This window comes from Lagenorhynchus albirostris, chromosome 3, assembly GCF_949774975.1.
Source record: "Lagenorhynchus albirostris chromosome 3, mLagAlb1.1, whole genome shotgun sequence".
NCBI lineage: Eukaryota > Metazoa > Chordata > Mammalia > Artiodactyla > Delphinidae > Lagenorhynchus > Lagenorhynchus albirostris.
In genome coordinates this window covers 8,037,885-8,057,832 of record NC_083097.1, presented here as the reverse complement: position 1 = coordinate 8,057,832, position 19,948 = coordinate 8,037,885, and the positions used below count along the sequence as shown (strand labels likewise).

Below are 19,948 nucleotides of genomic sequence, written 5' to 3'. Positions count from 1 at the left end.
TCACTCAGATTCGATGGAGAAATTAAAACCTTAACAGACAAGCAAAAGCTAAGAGAATTGAGCACCACCAAACTAGCTTTACAACAAATGCTAAAGGAACTTCTCTAGGCAGGAAACACAAGTGAAGGACAAGACCTACAAAAACAAACCCAAAACAATTAAGAAAATGGTAATAGGAACATACATATCGATAATTATCTTAAATGTAAATGGATTAAATGCTCAAACCAAAAGACATAGACTGGCTAAATGGATACAAAAACAAGGCCTATAAGACACTGATGAAAGAAATTAAAGATGATACAAACAGATGGAAAGTTGCACCATGTTTTTGGATTGGAAGACTCAACATTGTGAAAATGACTATACTACCCAAAGCAATCTACAGATTCAGTGCAATCCCTATCAAACTACCAATGGCATTTTTCACAGAACTAGAACAAAAATATTCATAATTTGTATGGAAACACAGAAGACCCTGAATAGCCAAAGCAATATTGGGAAAGAAAAATGGAGCTGGAGGAATCAGGCTCCTGGACTTCAGACTATACTACAAAGCTACAGTAATCAAGACAGTATGGTACTGGCACAAAAACAGAAATATAGATCAATGGAACAGGATAGAATCCCAGAGATAAACTCATACACATATGGTCACATTATCTTTGATAAAGGAGGTAAGAATATACAATGGAGAAAAGAGCGCCTCTTCAATAAGTGGTGCTGGGAAAACTGGGCAGCTACATGTAAAGATTGAAATTAGAACACTTCCTAACACCATACACAAAAATAAACTCAAAATGCATTAAAGACCTAAATATAAGGCCAGATACTATCAAACTCTTAGAGGAAAACATAGGCAGAACACTCTATGACATAAATCACAGCAAGATCCTTTTTGACCCACCTCCTAGAGAAATGGAAATAAAAATAAACAAATGGAGCAAAATGAAACTTAAAAGCATTTGACATTGAAGGAAACCATAAACAAGATGAAAAGACAACCCTCAGAATGGAAGAAAATATTAGCAAATGAAGCAACAGACAAAGGATTAATCTCCAAAATATACAAACAGCTCATGTCGCTCAATATCAAAATAACAAACAACTCAGTCCAAAAATGGGCAGAAGACCTAAATAGACAATTCTCCAAAGAAGATATACAGATTGCCAACAAACACATGAAAGGATGCTCAACATCACTACTCATTAGAGAAATGCAAATCAAAACTACAGTGAGGTATCACCCCACACTGGTCAGAATGGCCATCATCAAAAAAATCTACAAACAGTAAATGCTGGAGAGGGCATGGAGAAAAGGAAACCCTCTTACACTGTTGGTGGGAATGTACATTCATACAGCCACTATGGAGAACTGTATGGAGGTTCCTTAAAAAACTAAACATAGAACTACCATATGACCCAGCAATCCCACTACTGGGCATATACCCTGAGAAAACCATAATTCAAAAAGAGTACTGTACCACAATGTTCATTGCAGCACTATTTACAATAGCCAGGACATGGAAGCAACCTAAGTGTCCATTGACAGATGAAAGAAGATGTGGCACATATCTACAGTGGAATATTACTCAACCATAAAAATAAATGAAATTGAGTTATTTGGAGTGAGGTGGATGGACCTAGAGTGTGTCATACAGAGTGAAGTAAGTCAGAAAGAGAAAAACAAATACCGTATGCTAACACATGTACATGGAATCTAAAAAAAAAAAAAGGTTCTGATGAACCTAGGAGCAGGACAGGAATAAAGACGCAGATGTAGAGAATGGACTTGAGGACACAGGGAGAGGGAAGATTAAGTTGGGATGAAGTGAGAGAGTGGCATGGACATATATACACTACCGAATGTAAAATAGATAGCTAGTGGGAAGCAGCCACATAGCACACGGAGATCCGCTCGGTGCTTTGTGACCACCTAGAGGGGTGGGATAGGGAGGGTGGGAGGGAGACGCAAGAGGGAGGGGATATGGGGATACATGTATACGTATAGCTGACTCACTTTGTTATACAGCAGAAACTAACACACCTTTGTAAAGTAATTATACTCTAATAAAGATGTTAAAAAAAAAAAAAGGAAGACTCACAAATGTTAAGTAGAATCACACCTGCAGGCACAATTAAATATTCATGGTAGAGATGAAGGACTGAGAAACTTCCCCTGCTTATATAGTGGAGGAGCCCTTCTCCCAGCCTTGAAGGTGATTCCACCATTTGCTTGTGATGAAGTTGAAAGCTAAGTAGACCTGGAAAATGCGAACACCATCATTAAGAAGCAAATTGTTGCTAGAGTCTCTTTCTTATTTTACTGCCTCGGAACTAAATTGAGAAAACAGTGATACAAACAAATGTCTACCACATTGTTACCTCATTACCTTTATTGTTAAGAGTCATGTCCTCCAAAGGGATTCTAATCTAGTTGAAGAAAAATAGAAAACTTGAATAATCCAAACTGTCCAAAAATCTATATCATTTTTTTACAGTAGGTGATTTTTTCTTCTCGAAATGCTGGAGTCACCTCATTAGCCACCTTTGTTTGGCAGTGATAAAATTTCTCTTTGGGGTTTTAGTAAATGGCATCATTGTGGCTGTGAATGGCACTCACTTGATCAAGCAGAGAAAGATGATTCCATTGGATCTCCTTGTTTCCTGCCTGGCGATTTCCAGGATTTGTCTGCAACTAGCCATCTTCTACGTTAACCTGGCTGTTCTTTCCTTGATTGAATTCCCTCAGCTTGCTGAGAAGTTCGTAATTCTCACATTTATAAATGAATCGGGACTTTGATTTGCCACATGGCTCAGCCTTTTCTACTGTGCCAAGATTGCCACCATTGCTCACCCACACTTCCGCTTGAAGGTGAGGATATCCAAGTTGGTTCCTTGACTGGTACTTGAGTCCCTGCTATATGCATCCAGCATGGATGTTTTCCACAGCAAACATAGGTGGATATTTTCCAAAGAACACTTCCTGGGCCTTTTCTCCCCAAATGCAACCACCCAATCAAAGAAATACCCGCTTTACAGTTTGCCTTTCTTTTTGCTGAGTTCTCATTGCCATTACTTATCTTCCTTATTTCTTCTCTGCTCTTGATATTTTCTCTGGGGAGACACACCTGACAGATAAGAAACACAGCAACAGGCCCCAGGAACCCTCGCACATGCATGCACATCAGCACTCTTCTCTCCATCCTGTCCTTTCTGGTCCTCTCTGCCACTCCATGACAGCTGCTTTGCTCTTTTCTCAAATTTTCAACTTTAGAAGCATCATATTTCTGTTCTGCATCTTGAGGGTTGGTTCATACCACTCTGGACACTCTATTACCTTAATTTTAGGAAATCCTAAAATGAAACAAAATGCAAAGAAATTGCTCCTCCAAAGAAAGTGCTGTCAGTGAGAGAGAACTTTGATCCAGTCAAAACACTGGCAGTTCAGTGAGTTAACAGTGCCTGCCATGCCTCCCTAAACAAACGAAGAAGTCTGTTCATAAATATACAAAACATCATCTAAGGATTATTTGTCCAACCTGAGACATTTTTATGGATTCTTTCCTTTTTCAAAGGGTTACACTGATTTTCAAAGCATAATGCATGTTGCTGGATTACATCAATGTCAGTACCCTTGCCAGATGTTACCTAACTGTTGAAGACTGGGTAAGTGGTACAGGGATCTTTCTGTATTATTTCTTATGACTGCATGCGAGTCTACAATTATCTCAAAATAAAAAGTTTAAAGAAAAAGGGAAGCACATGTTTGAACTTGTGATGGCAGAAAGATGCACGAATGTCGTGGGGACCCTGTGTGTCTGATGCCTGGTCTTAGATGATTTATCCTGGCTGGAAGCACTGATTGCTCATTTCTTGTCTACCTGGATATTATTTCTGCACTATTTGTTAGAGTCACAGACAATAGAACCATTTTTCCTCATCAGATCAGAGAGGAAGCTGAGGACAGACTGTCTTTCTCTGTCCTTGTAAGCAGGCTCACCTGCTCCATGGTGCCAAGATCCTAGATGCCATGGTGACATGTCCCATCAACTGGTAAAAAGGCAGACAGATAGAAGAGGAAGAGAAATCAAGGGCTGAACTCTCATTTTCCATTTCCCCTAATTGGACACACTGAACAGACAATAGCTTGCAAATATATTTCACTTTGCACTTGTGTTCTCAGCTTTGGGACCCTTTCAACTGATGGTGGCAATTTGGAGCTCCTATCACGTTGCATGTCTTCCCCATGAAGTGACATCAGTAGGTGGGTGGGCTGGAGGTATCTCCATCTGCTTGAAGTCACAAATGCATTTTCTATTTGACGATGACGTTGGATGCTAACTAAGATATATATGTATATTTCTAAAACAACCTCAGAAATCTTTTGCTCCCAGTGAAGCAAAAGATGTTCCTCATTTTGGCTATAGCTTATAACTTCACACATGATGATTGAAAATGTGTTTAGGTTTGACAATCATCAATAATGTGGATTCAAATATTGGTTTATAAGCCTAAGACATGCAGGCGTGGTTGTACTAAACTGAGGTCTTTGCTTCAGAAGATCCAGGGAAATATTCATCTTCTTGGGTGTGGGAAAGCTCTGAGGCTGTTCTTCCTCTTCCCACAGAGGAAAGAGCAAAATAACAGCCTTGGTCTTCCTGCTATTTTGTTTTCCCATGTCCCAATAGGTGGGAGGTTTATAGCTAATTGTGCACTCAGGTGGTCAGCTCTGGGAAGAGCAGTGGTGTAACAGAGGTGATGATTGCCCCTTCCTTTGGAGGGGACAGTGAGGAATCACTTTTATTTTCTGTACATCTCAAGTTCAGATGCCTTATCCTTGAATCGTGGTGTGTATACCTGCAGGTGGAGAAAAGGAGAGCAGAAGAGATTTCAAATATTCAGGGGAAAACTTGTAAATACACAATTCTCATGTGACTTTTTTACTCAGATGCCAAATTCTCATTCAATTTCATGCAACTCCTGCTTTAATAATGCTGGTTAATGAGATGAATACGAAGGTATGATTGTTCGTATGCTTGAAAGTTACCAAAGTTATAAAAAAGATAATGCATGCTAAAGCAAACTCTTCTAGAAATGCTTTTGCAGTCTACTTTCCTAGAAATATATTTCTTCCAGAAACATCGCCTAGCTATCACGTTGATGGGTAGTGCGTGGTACAATAATTGCTCCATCGTTAAAGCAAAAGTAACTGGGTCTTTTGTGTCTCTGGAGCCACCCTTATGTGGACTCCCTAACCTTGACAAATTGTTTTTGACCTGCTCATTTAGCATGGGGTTAGCCTCTATCATGATACGGCATTGTCCTCCACCCCATCCCTGAATTTTTGAGATGAATTTTTGAGATGGAGTGGGACACAGTTGCCCAGGAGTCTTGGCTGTGGGATCACATGCCCATGGGTCCAGCCAGAGGACTGCTGACTGCAGGATGAGGCACTGTCCACCCTTCCCCTACTTCCTGTGGCCTTCCTGCTCAGTCAGCAACAAAGGAGATGGGCAAAGAGGCAGGCTCTTATTGAAAAGGGGGCCAGCAATAGCATTCCATTCCATTTCAGAGAGAGGTCAGACACCCCCAAACCAGGAGACAAATGCTGCCACTTTGCATCCCATTCTCCATTCTGATGTTGACCCCTTCAGTGCCCAAAGTCCAGGGATTCTCTGAGGTTTCAGTGACCATAAGATTGTGACTCCAACCAAGAAGGTTAAATCTGTGTGCTTATAGCAACAGATTTCTCAAAATATAAATGCTGCAACAATTTGACTCAGGAAATAAAGGCAACAATTTAAAAACTCTCACAGATTAAGAATGCCTTTTAAATTCTCAATCTCTCATTCAAATGTAGTAAAGGCTTGAAGTTAGAATAATCTGGACCTAAAAATGGGAGGAAGACATTAGCATTTAATGTTTACTTGTCTTCTTTAGGTTAGGGACCACCCATTCTAGAGACTTCAGACAGTTTAAATATTATGCTTCATGTGCTTAAGTACAGTCATTCTTGTCAAACTATAAGTATTCTAATTTTAGGCTTGGGAAATCTGATTTCCACAACTTTGGGGCATGTAGACCTATATCTCATTGGGTGAGAGGAGGGATAGGTAGTCAGAAATATCCAAGAAAGAAAGAAACCAGCCAGGTCATGCAAATCAACTTTGGCAATCAGTGGGATAACAGATGTTGCAGACAGATGGCGCTCATATTGGAGAACAATTCAAATGATGGGGCAGGGAGACTCACCTGTTTTAAAGAGGATCTTGCTAGGGTATGAGTTTGGAATCACATTAGAGATTGTATTAACACAAACTTAATGTCAATGGTATATTCTTTTTAAAAGAATTATATTTTTGCCACCTAATCATTGTAGACTGTCATCTGAAAACTTTATGCTGGGAAAAGGGTAGGGACTGAGAAAATCAGTCACCACGAGCTGAAAACATCAAGATTTTGGGGGGGGAATCAACATAAATTCAGATAGCTCATGGGCTTTTGTTTCATTGTCTTCCTATTTAAAGCTAGCATCTCCCCCTCTCTCTCTCTCCTTGATACATTAGACCATCCGATGCATCACTCCATACCTTTGCAGGACGAAATAATGATTGCGTTTGAGATGTGATTTAAACATTTGGCATCATGTCTGTGACATCTGGATCTATTTAATCATTCTGGTTGGGGGCCAGGTTGGTGATTTTAGCCTGTAATTTAAAACATTCAAATCAATGAAGTGTGGGTTTCCTTTTTTTCTTTTTGGTGCTCTATTTGTTTCTGTTTTAAATGTTTCTCCACAAGATCAACAATACAACATAATTTTGAATAAAATATCTACTTAAATCTCTGAAAACATGTCTGTTTTTAAAATGATGACTGAAGATTCATTTTCTTTCAACCTCAACATTCTTGAGCGAAAACACACCTTGTAACTGTTTCAATTTTTGAGGTTGGAATGCATGTTCTTAAGTGAAATCTTTAGTTTCTAGTAACTAAAATTTCCTCCTCCTATAGATTTGTATAAGTCATATAACATAAGCACACACCCTGTGTTAACCAGGTAGAATTTGAATTTAGGAGTATCTAAGGCCCCTTAGCTAGACTGGGCTCAGCACATGGTAAGCACGCTCTGAATGACCTAGATTCCAGAACCACTGGGGAAACTTCAGATTCTTCTGAAGATAAGCAGGTGGAAATGGATTGGGAAAAAAAAATAAGTGGCTAACAGTTAGCTAGGATATTGTATTACTAAATATATGGGAGGCCCTCTGGCCACAAACTCACTCATTTGGAGAGCAAGAGCTATGCTTTTGATTGCAGATTAATACGTTTTACTTCACTTGAAACCTGGAGAACTGGCTTCCAGAAAGCATTGACCAGCTATAGTCAAAAAACTCGGTTTCATGACAAATATTCTCTAGCATATGCACCACTGTGTGTCTGCTGTCATACTTGAAATTCTTGAGTCAAGGACTTGTGCCTTTGATCACGGAGGCATGATGTCCTTAATGGCACTACTTGATGATGGATGTGGAGAACAGGTTCTATGGGAGGAGAGAGGAAGCCTTGAGCATAATAATTTAAATTGGGAGTAGATTTGTGTCATACTTTATAGAGATCAGAAACTAATCCATACATAAGACAAACCACTGTCTTCCAAAGCCAGTAACTTGGTCTCCTCAGTTCTTGCTAGAACTGCCCCTGCTTATTTGGGTCATTTAGGCAACGTCTGTGCAATGCCATAAGCGCAGTAATGAGCTGAGCCTCTGTTCCTTGATCTATAAAATGGGGATGATAATGATAGGTACCACATGCTTAATAAAGTTCCAGGTATGTAATTGTGAGCAGTAATGAAGGCAAATCCCAAGTAAAGGGGCTGAAATAGATATGGTCACAGGGAATCTCCAGCAGCACTTTGGGATGGGGCAGGGGGCATTGGGAAGAAACTTGTTGAACAATAGAGGGTCATATTAAAGCCTGATTTGGAATCTAGACCCAGCAGTCGTGAATTGGGTGACTTGACGAGCCTGAAGCTCATGTTTCCCCATCTTTGAAGTGGGCACACGGATTATCACAGGCTGAATGAGATATGCTAATGAACCAATGGAATCCATGCCTGGCTGCTGCTAGTGGTGTTTTTTGTTGTTAAACCATATGTAACTGCTGAAATGGGGCCATTTTTGATCTGCTGAAATGACAGTTTCCTACGGTTCACCCCGATAATCATCAAACAAACAATCACAGAGTTTGGAGGAGAGCTAATTCCAGATAAAGGAAGCAGCATGTGTAGAGGTATCTGGCAAATAAAGGAAATAAAAACATAGAAAAGCACAAGAGCGAAAGGAGGAATGAAGGGTGTATCAGGCTGCTTTGCTGCAGTAACAAGTGGGGCCAGTGTTTCAGTCCTCACAGCCATGAGTTCATTCTCACATGTGCTGCATGATGACTGTGAGTCTGCAGCAGCCCTGTTGCTGTTCTGAGTCCCAAAGGAGCAGCCCCTGTTTGGGATGCACTCTCCTTGAGGCAGAGGGAAAAGAACAAAGGCTGGGGAGTCACAGGGCAGTTCTAAAGCTTCTGCCATATCCACTCCCAGGGGCAAGTGGACAAATCCAACATAAAGAGGGGAGAGAGATGAAATCTCACACCAACTATTTGGGAATAAAAACAATTCTACCATATGTAAAATATAAAATGGGGAAGCTGCTGTGAAGAACAGCTTGGTGGCTCCTCAAAAACTTAAACATAGAATCACCATATGACCCAGAAATTCCACTCCCTGGTATATGCCCAAGAGAACTGAAAACAGAGACTTGAACTAACACCTATAAACTGATATTCACAGCAGCATTGTTCACAGTTGCCAAAAAGTGGAAACAACCCAAGAGTCCATGAATGAGTAACAAAAATGTGGAATAGACATACAATGGGATATTATTCAGACACAAAAAGGAATGGGATTCTGATACATGCTACAACATACATGAACCTTGAAAACATTGTAAGTGATAGAACACAGACACAAAACGACAAATCCTGTATGGTTCTGATGCTGAAAGCTTGGTCTTTGTGCACCAGTGTCGAAGCTTGGAGACAGCTTTGGGTGAAGTAGAAAAGAAAGCTCTTATTGCTTTGCTAGGCCAAGGGGGACACAGCGGGTTCCTGACCTGAAAAACTATGTGTCCCAAGCTGGGAGGATCTGATGAGGAGTTTTACAGCAAAGGTTCAAGGGTGGAGTTGCTGATAAGATTAGGGTGTGTGCAGGGCCTGCACTCCTCTAATCTGGTCTCAGGTAATCTTCTTGATGAGCTTCTCTGACTCCTTTAATGTAGCCTCAGGTGGTCTTTCTATAGTATGAAGAATGCTGACATCGTAAAGCCCTTGAAGACATTGTTATGTGTATCCCTTGGGGTGGAACCAGGACCCTGCCCCAAGGCTGCACTGCTGTTTCTTGGCTACCCTTCCCTTGTCTTTTCATCCCCTCCTTTCCTGGATTAGCAGCTGTTGAAATCTTCCCTTTGGAACTCAGGGAAGATCTTGGAGACTGGAGTTAAGAAACAGGGGACAGAAAGGCTTCCATGCCCAGGAGCCCCACAGGGTCCTGCTCAGCTTCAGTTCCACTTATATGAGGTACCTAGAGAAGGCAAACTCATAGAGACAGAAAGTAGAATAGAGGATATGAGGGATTGGAGGGAGGAGGGAGTTATTGCTTCATTGGTACAGAATTTCTATTTGGGATGATTAAGAAGTTCTTAGATAGTGGTGATGGTTACACAGCACTGTGACATACTTAATACCACTGAATTGTACAGTTAAGGTGGTAAATTTTCTGTTATGTATGTATTACCACAATAAAAAAATTCTACCAGGAAAGAAAACAGGCAAGGGCTGGGTGTACTATTTTATTTTTAGTTTAATTTTTATTTTATATTGGAGTATAGTTGATTTACAATGTTGCGTTAGTTTCAGATGTACAGCAAAGTGACTCAGTTATACATATACGTATATCCATCTTTTTCAGATTCTTTTCCCATATAGGTTATTACAGAATATTGAGTAGAGGTCCCTGTGCTATCAGTAGGTCCAGGCTGATTATCTATTTTATATATAGTAGTGTGTATATCTTAATCCCAAACTCCTAATGTGCTGTGGTATGGTTCATGGGCAAAACAAGTCAAAGGTAATTAATTCTCCATCATGAATCAACTCACTGTTAAATCTTAAATCAGCCTTCCTCATTAGAATCAGCTTGTGGGAATAGATAAATATTACGAACCTAGATGCTTTTAGAATCTAAATAGATAATTACCATTCGAATAGGAGATTCTACTCCTCTAAGTACACAGGCCTTTACAGGACATTGACCTAAGAATATGCAGTGGTTGTTTAGAATAGAGAAAAAAATCAAGTCCTCTGACATCATCTTTAAAAAGTTCATCTCAAGGGTCAAAGACAAATAAACCTAAAAAGTAAATTTCTTTCTTTCTTCCTTTCTTCCTTTCTCTTTCTCTCTTTTTCTTTCTTTCTTTCTTTCTTTCTTTCTTTCTTTCTTTCTTTCTTTCTTTCTTTCTTTCTTTCTTTCTTTCCTTCCTTCCTTCCTTCCTTCCTTCTTTCTTTCTTTCTTTCTTTTTCTTTCTTTCTTTCTTTCTCTCTCTCTTTCTCCTTATCTCCCTTTCTTTCTTTCTTTCTTCCTTTCTTTTTCTTTATTTCTTTCTTTCTTTCTCTCTGTCTCTCTTTCTTTATTTATTTTTCTTTTCCTTTTTTTTTTTTTAATAGGCAGAGGGCACTTGGGGAAAATTGCCAGGGAATGGAAATTCTTACCCCTCAGGGCGTCGAAGTTGTACTTGATTGGCTATAGCAGAGAATTTTAAAGGTTGATTCAGTCACTGGTAGATAATTCAGAGAGAATAAACTGATTACAAATGGCCCATTTCCAGAACCTTCAAAAAAACACTTCCCTGGATGGAACCAGTATCTGTCAACATGAGACCCCAAATGGAGCAAGCTGGGTTGCCTCTTTGGGGATCGTTGACCTTGTCCAGTTATAAATGTGACCAGCGTTTAGTTCAGCTAGCTTACCTGAGCAATTTCAGCTGAAAATGTAGTACTTTTCTTTTTTTCCCTGCTTTGTTACCCTCCAGGCTTCTGCCCTTGCAAATCACAGATGCTTCTTCATCCCTTCCACCCAGATCTACTGGAATGTGCTTATCAGTTACAGGCTTAGCGCCACTCCTTCTAAAGAATTCCTGGAGGGATCCGGAGTATGAATAGCTCTCAGTTCTCCCTGTTTTTACAGGAAAAGAATGAACGGACCTTGTGTGAAATAACTCTCCAGCATGTTCTCTTCGGGGCTTTAAATTATACTGGAGAGAACAAAAATAAAATAAAGCAGAACAGGGCAGACAAGCTGGCAAAGACTAACTGAGAAAGGCACCTTGGGCTCTCGGGGCTGAGCCTTCGGGGCCAAGATCAAATGAGACCTGGTGTTTTCCCTCTCAAGTGTGGAGCATCCTGAAGGGACTGTGGGCTCCAAAGGTCCAGCCATCCTCTCACTGGGCTGGAAGTGGGGATTTTTACATTTTCAATTAGATTTTTTTATTTACTGCAAATAACGTAGAACTGACTAACAAGTAGTGAAGAAGAAAATCATCCAGAATTCACCTCCTAATAAATCAGCCATTTGGATCTGTCCATGCTCCCTTTCAAATGCTGTGAATTAAAATATTCAATTTTTACCTTATTATCATCATGGCAAAGGTATATTTTTATAAATTTCATTTCCTTTATGATGTTTTTTCTTTTTGATTATTTTAATGACTACAGAGTATTCTGTTGAGCTGATATGTAGCACCATGCCTAGAAATAGAGGCAACATATATTTGTTGCAAAGATGAGTTAATATATTTTATTTATCTACTTCTTTATTTGGGGCATTGAGTGTGCTTCCATTTTGACTATTTTAAATAATGTTTAATGGCTCTTATGATTTTTCCTACTCTTTGCATAATTTCATTAGGAAAAGTTATTGGAAAGAGGATTCCTAGGTCGGTGACTATTAAGTGCACCAGCAAATTCCTTTATAAGAAGATTGTACAGATTTGCTGGACTGTCACTTCGTAATGCATAAGACAGCTGGGATTTTTATGTCCTGAGAAGCACTGTTTGGTTAAGACTTTTTTTTTTTTAATATTTGCTAATCTCATAGGTGCAGAGAGAGTGAGAGATTTCAATTTACAAATCTCTTTTAAAATAATTACTGAGTAACGTTTGCATTTTATCTTCATTTTAGAAGCCTTTCCTACGGCCTGACACAAAACTGGATCAGCTTTTAACGTTTTTCAAGAAACCTTCTTTCAGCGAGTCAGAGAGTTTCAAAGTGAGCGTGGGAGGCGTCTTGCACTGGCTCTGTGTGGCAAAGGGGACAAGTTTGAGTCACTGGACTCTCCCTAACCACTTAATGACCCACAGCACAGAGCCTGGCCCATGGTGGCTGTCACTGTGTGCTGTCACTAAATTCTTCTAGGGCAGAGGCCTAAGGCTCAGGGTGGCCCCCGGCTGGCAGGAAAGGCTCTCAGGCAGGATGTGTGTGGAAGACCATGAGGTGTTATTGACAATCCTCCACGAAGCCCTCTTGGGGTTGGCAACTACCTCTTGCTTCACATCGGCCAGTCTGTCCTCACATGGTCATCAGTTATTTGTTAAATCCTCATGGTGGTGTGCAAGGTGGCTTCACTTTCATCCTCACTTTCCAGATTCAGGATGGGGCCCTGAGGATGTTGCTTGCCCAGGATGCCTCGGCCATTAGGATCCAGGCTCAGGTGGTCTGACTCCACAGGCCTTGCTTGGAGGGCTGCCCTGCAGTGTTGGGGCACAGGGACACCCTGGGCTGGGTGTGAGTCTTTCAAAGTCTTACCTGGAGTGAGGTTTACCCAGAAAGAAGGTCACACGTGTGTTAAATGATTACCCCCTGTTTTCTTCTTTATTATTTAGAAATTAATATTGAATCAATAATACATGGAAGTACCAATGATGATGAAGAAGATGATGTGCACTAATTGTCCTGATCTTAGTATTTTAAAAACTGAGACCTGAGGAGGGTGTTATTGATCCCACTACAAATGAGGAGACTGAACCTCAGAGATGGAGTGGCCTGCACAGCCATGACTCCCAGCGGCTCTTCTAACTCATGTGCATGAGGGACAGGATAGCAACGCCGGCCCTGAGGGGGTGCTGAGGGTGGGATGCTCAGCAGCGGGTGTGGCACACAGGACTGTGGATGATGGAGGAGACAGCAAGCAGAAGCCACGTGCACAAGAGGGTGGCCAGGGGGGTTCAGGACAGAGGCTGGTACATGGGCTCAGGGTCGTCATAGGCGACCACGGGCAGCAGGAGGGACGCTGGGCAGGGAGAGATGGGAGACCCTCTAGATGTGTTGCTGGGACAGTGACAGACAGGATGGAGGGTCCAGGGCTGGCCAGAGTTCACCTTGAGCAGGAGAAGGAGCTAAGAAGGAGGTGGAGAGGGACCTTGAGAGCCGCCCGTGGGCCTCGTGGTTCCTACAAAGTAGGGGTTGAGGATGGAGCCTCAGGGCCACCGCAGACCTGCGCTTCCGCAGTCAAGCACTCGGGAAATTCCCAGTACCCTGAACAGCAGACTGCCTGGAAGTTTCCGCAGAGCCTCTGCTGGTGGGTTTTCACAATATGAGGGACCCTCAAGTCACACTATGGGGGTGACAAGACCCAGGGCAAGGGGCTGGCCTAGCCCCCTGAGCAAAGCTGATTTTCCAGACCCTCTCCATCTGTTTAGCAATGAGCCCTGTTTCCTCATGTATGTTCTTCCTGCATCACTCAGGTTTCTCCAGGTATAGGTCAACATTCTCCTTCTTGGATTAAACTAAGAGAAAACCTGAAAGGGACCATGGAGGAGACCCTTTTCCTCGTTGCTCTAGACCAAGTTTCTCAACTTCAACACTATAGGCATTTGGTGCTGGGTAATCATTCGGGGGGACAGGCTGACCTATGCATGGAGGTGATGCATGGCAGCACCTCTGGTCTCTGCCCATTAGATGCCAGGAGCAGGACTTCCCCTCCCTGTTGTGACAGCATGAAATGTGTCCAGATGTTGCCAAATATCCCTCAGGGGCAAAATCACCCCCGGGTGGGAACAACTGTCTTAGCAGAACTCATTTATTTTACTGTACAAAGGGAAAATGGACTAATAAATATGTAGATGGACGCTTGTATAATTTAAAAGTAATCTGTGACTATGGTACTAATCATACAATTAAATAATAGAGCACTGAGTCTCTGTGAATATCACCTTCCAGATAAAACTCAGAACTGTGCCATTTGAACCAGATTCAAATTGTTTTTGTCTTTCTCCCAGAAGCTTTCCCCTCGACATGGTCTCCCTTATTTCCTGTTTCAAACCACTGTTTATGGCCTCTGAGAAACAGCTGTTATATCCCCCAAATAAGGACATTTCAGTGGTATGGGTACGTACTAGCCTCATCCTTTTGCTTGTAGTTCCTCTTAAGGAGGATGCTGTCCTTAAAGCTCAGACAACACCATCTGATGCTCTGCGTGGGTTTTAGAGCACAGAGTGCAAATGGGGGCAACTGCAGTGGAGGAAGACCAGGTCAGACGCTCCTCTTCCGCGGCATCCACTGTCTGCCTGCTGGGTCACTAGGGGTGCAGACAAGCCTCTGCAGAGAGTTCAAGGGTGTCTCCAGCACCGTCATCCATCACTTCTTTAGATGCGTTGGGGGAGAGGTCAAGTCAAGCAGGCAGGCTGTCCAGCCAGCAGTGCTATTGCCCTTCACCTCCTTCCTGAGAAGCTATGTGTGGCCACTCTCAGAGCTGGGGACAGCACTTCCCCCTGAGGAGGGACTGTGCCTTATCTGATGGGAGCCCATGCAGACGTCCCGGCAAATGGCGACAGGTTGATTGCTCTCTGGAGACTCTGACCGTGCAAGAAGGGCGAGTGTCACGAGGAATGTTTGTGAGTGTAAGTGTGGAGAGCTAGTGTAACAGTGTGACTCTGCTTTTGTTTTGCTTTTTTATAATTTTTATTGGAGTATAGTTGATTTACAATGTTGTGTTAGTTTCAGGTGTACAGCAAAGTGATTCAGTTATACATATATGCACTCTTTTTTAGATTCTTTTCCCATGTAGGTCATTACAGAGTATTGAGTAGAGTTCCCTGTGCTATACAGTAGGTCCTTATTAGCTATCGATATTATATATAGTAGTGTGTATATGTCAATCCCAATCTCCCAATTTATCCCTCCCCCTGCCTTATCCCCTTGTAACTGTAAATTTGTTTTCTACCTCCGTAGTTCTACTTCTGTTTTGTAGATAAGTTCATTTGTACCCTTTTTTTAGAGTCCATATATAAGTGGTATCATATATTTGTCTTTCTCTGAGTATGACTCTGTTTTAATTTTCTTTTTTTTTTCTCACCAGAATGCTAGGGGGACCAAGACAGACAGCCTGGTTAACATGTAAATATAAGTCTTTACCAACAGAAAGATACCAACAGAAAGATAAACCGCATCCTGATAGAATTGAGGGCGGGAGAGTTCTTTCCGAGCAGAAACTTAAAAGTCAAAAATTCGCAGATCTGATGATAGAAACATTTCAAATATCTCTACAGAAAAATAATCTGAAAGAAATCATTAGAATATTGGGAAACAATCACAGCCTATACAACAGAATTCATATTAATATGGTAAGAACTCTCAGAAGCAACGAGAAAAGATTTAGTGTGTTCAACAGAGCCGGCAAAAGATAGGATGTAGGCGATTCAACAAAGGCTGGAAAGTACATGAGAAATTTGTACCCAAAATGCAAACTGGAACAGCGATTGGGTAGAACCATAGTTCAGCTAGCAGGTAAACAAAGATGCAGAAGGATGCGGTAGCCAGAGCTGGAGATTCTGCAGGTGGAGGATGTGGTGTGCAGGCAGGTTTGGTATCAGCATAGAGTTTTTTGAGAACCATTGACCATTGTACCTTGAGACTGGAAAGTCTGAATACTTTGACCTGGCAACTCCACATGTAAGTACTTAGTATCAAGAAATAGTAAGTACTCCAAACAAAAATTTAGAAAGCTTCATGACGTGAAGCTATGAAGGCAAAAATGTGGAAAACCCTAAATGACTAGGAGAGAGTTTAAATAAACCCAAGTTGAACCATATAATGCAATAATCCTGCATCTATTAAAAATATTTATGTTGACCTACACTTAACAGACATGAGGATGTTTATAAAACACGAAAGGCAAAAAATAGATTTAAGGTATTACATATGATTTTATTTATGTAAAATATATAAGTATACTTACATATACTTATACATAAATATATAGAAAAATTGGACTACATGTATCAAAATATCATTCAGTAGCTATCTGTAGATTTGCCAATCAATGATTTCATTTCTTCTTCTCTCATCTGTAGTTCCTAAGATTTTGACAGGCAACATGTATTATTTGTGTAATAAACGAATAATAAAAGCAAAATAATAAAAATGAAAAGAGACCCTGTGACTTTTGAGCAGCCTTTTCGCTACCTATTCTGATTCTTGGAACTTGTTCAAAGGGGGTGACTCTTTCTGACTTCCCACTTTCTGCCTTACCTTCAAAGCTGGGCTTTGGTCTGAATCCTCCAGACTCTCCTGTAGCTCTTTCTCTCATTTGTATCAGGCCCACATCCCATGTTAACTCCTGCCCAGACGTTCCCCGCGGGATCCAGCTCCTTGAGGCTTCTGGTTTCACACCAGGAATGAGTTCCCAGAAGCAGAATTGAAAGCGAAAGGAGGCCTGTGGGCACCAGCGGCTGCTCTAAAATATGTAAATCTGGTTTATCGCTCTGCTGCTCAAAATCCTCCATTGTCTCACCTTCAAATTCAGAATTAAAACCATACTCTCCCTGTTGCTTATAAGATCCCATGAAATCTGAGCCCTGGCACCTCCCTGAATTTTTCCCCCCTCTCTTTACCTTATCTGGTCTGCATGGGACACAGTGGTCTCAATGCTGTTCTAGTTAACACACCAAGTCCATTTCCACCCCAGGGCCTTTGCACTTGCTTCCCTTGGTCCAGAAAAAGGCACAGTCAGACTCTCTTCCTCACTTATTCAGGTGTCTGCTAGAGTGTCACCCCCGTTAAGAAGCCTTTCCTGATCATTTAATCTAAAACAGAACCTTCCCCATCATTCCATTTCCCCTGACTTACCTTTATTTTTCCATAAATCTCCTCAATCACCGCCTGATGAGTTGTTCATTGTTTGTTTATTGCCTCTCCTGCCTGCAACAAAACTCCATCATGGGGAGATTTTGGCTTGTTCTTTGCTGTATCCACCATTCCTCCCCCCAAAAATTCCTGGTCCATATTTACTGGTGAAAAGAAAGAGAGGGAACAATAGTAGAAATTAATGAACTGGAAGATAGAGAAACAAAATCACAAAAGCAAAAGCTGTTTTTAGAAAATAGAAAATAAACTACTGAGAAAGCAGATTAAATCAAAAAGAGGAAGATGTAAAGAAATTATATTAGTGATGACAAAGGAGGTAAAACAGGTAAAGGAAAAGTTTTAAAAATTATGAGACTTCCCTGACCGACTTCATACAATAAAGGGAAGATTCCGCTGAGTTGGCGGCCCTGCCTGCCCTGGCGCCCCCTGCTGGCCATCTGGACACAGTGGGGACAGGCCCAGCCCAGGTGAGGTGTGGGTTGAAGCTTATACAGAATTAGATAATGACATGAGAGAAAAATCACAAAAATTTACATACTAAAAAGCTGACAAATATCCCAAAGATCGTAAAACCCAGAAAAATCACATGACATTGTTAGTAGTAGCCGTAACCGACTTTTTGCCACACATCTGCAATGCTCACTTCTCTGAGTTTTCCTTGTACATTTTTATTGCTTCCTCCTATGACAATACTTTAGCAATATCATTTTCTGTAGAGAGAACAGAAAGCTAATTCCATCTTTCCTCCAGCAAGGTTGACAGAAATTTGTTTTTTATAGTTGATAGTTTGGAAAAGCTGCTTTCGGCACCATCTCCGTAAATGGCAATGTCACGGTGGTGACCTTCTGTGCAGTTTCTCGCTCAGTGGGTCCTCCCAGCGGGACTAGGGAGGGATGCAGAGTCAAGGGAAGCCCTCGGGGACCTTGGGTCTTCCCTGGCAGGCGGGTGGGGTGGGTGCAGGATCAGGTCAAGTCCTCAGAGGTCCACAGCCTCCATCCCCCAGGCTCTCTGGATATGGCCTCCCCCAGTCACTGCCTCAGTGGCAGGTCCATCCTCCCACCAGGGGTAGTCCTCTCCAAGCAGAGGACAGAGCAGCACCTTCAGAGCCTTCTCCTTGAGTTCAAAGATGCTCCATGAATCCACAAGACACAGGCTGATGCTGGGGCCACAGGATGGAACATGGCACTGGCAGTTTTCTGGTCCCCAAAGGAGGGCGTAAAGGTGACCCTAGGATGGGGCAGAGCTCCATGCCTCTGGCCAGCAGCTAGAACTGCTGAAACCTCCCTGCATCCCTGGAGGAGAGCACAGCTTGTGTAAGCTTCGTTCTCTTCGTGGCAACCTCACTGCTGAGCAGAAGCCAACTTTGGAGTAGGTAGGAATGGTTCAAAAGCCTGCAGGAGGGACAGATGGAACTGCCTTCCAGGGTAAGGGGACAGGATTTCCTCCCATGGTTATGCTTCCAGGTGTTCTTCTACATGTGTTCTTGTCCTGGTCCTTCTTCATTCCTGCCAAATCCTAGTATTGGTTATTAATCCCCTCCCACTCTTTATACCCTAGGCAAGAATGCTCACCTTGCTTTTACATCTGATGTTTAACTGTTTGTTTTCTATATGTTTTATGTCATTTTTTGTTCCTCTATTTCTCTATTACTGCTGGTTTTTATGTTAGATACATGTATTCTAGTGTACCATTATAATTCTATTTTCATTTATTTTACTATATATTTTTGAGTTATTTTCATAGTGGTTGCCCTGGGGATGATAAGTAATGTCTTATCATATAACAATCTAGTTCAGATTATATCAATTTAATTTCAGTGTTATGCAAAGACTTTGCTCTTGTATGGCTCCATTCCCTCCGCCCCTGTGTGGTATTATTGTCACAAATTACATCTTTGTAAACTGTATGCCCATCAACACAGATTTATAGTTATTTCCTTATGCTGTTGTCCTTTATATTTGATAGGAGGAAAAAAGTTACAAATAAAACAATCATTTATACTGTCTTTTATACTGACCTATGTTCTCACCTTTATTGGTGCTCTTGATTTTTTTGTGTGGATTCAAGTTGCTGTCTGATGTCCCTTTACATCAACCTGAAAGACTCACATTAGTAGTGCTGGTAAGGTAGTTCTGTTAGAGACACATTATCTCAGTTTTTGAAATATGAAACTATGTTCATTTCTCCTTCATTTCTGAAGGATAGTTTTGCCAGATATAGAATTCATGGCTGACAGGGTTTTTTTCCCATGCTTTGAATATGTCATGCCACCTACTTCTGATCTCCATGGTTTCTAATGAGTAATCAGCCATCAATCTAAAAGAGGATCATTTGTACAAAGTCAGTCACTTTTCTCTTGCTGCTTTCAAGATTCTCCCTCAGTCTTTGGCTTTTGACAGTTTGATGATGATGTATATATGTAGATAGCTTGAGTTTGTCTTACTTTGAATTCCTTGAGCTAATTGGATGAGTAGACTGTTTTTCATCAAACTTGGGACATTTTCAGCCATTATTTCTTCAAATATCCTTTCTGTCCCTTCCTTTCTCTCCACTCCCTCTATGATTCCCATTATTCATTTGTTGAGAATTTTGCTTGTGTTCCACAGGTCACTGAGACTGTGTTCATTTTTCTTTCTTTTTTTTTCTTTCTGTTTCTCAAAATAGATCATCTCAATTGACTATCTTCAAGTTCACTTA

At 41.3% G+C, this 19,948-nt stretch overlaps 1 protein-coding gene across 1 annotated transcript; it reads left to right on the top strand.

The window, feature by feature from the left end:
• The first annotated feature begins 2,536 nt into the window (after positions 1-2,536).
• On the top strand, positions 2,537-3,413 carry TAS2R1 (taste 2 receptor member 1). Its single transcript, XM_060145982.1, is given in 3 exon segments — positions 2,537-3,017; positions 3,020-3,223; positions 3,226-3,413. Coding segments are annotated over 3 exon segments (768 nt in total). The 5' UTR covers positions 2,537-2,641.
• The last annotated feature ends 16,535 nt before the right edge of the window (positions 3,414-19,948 follow it).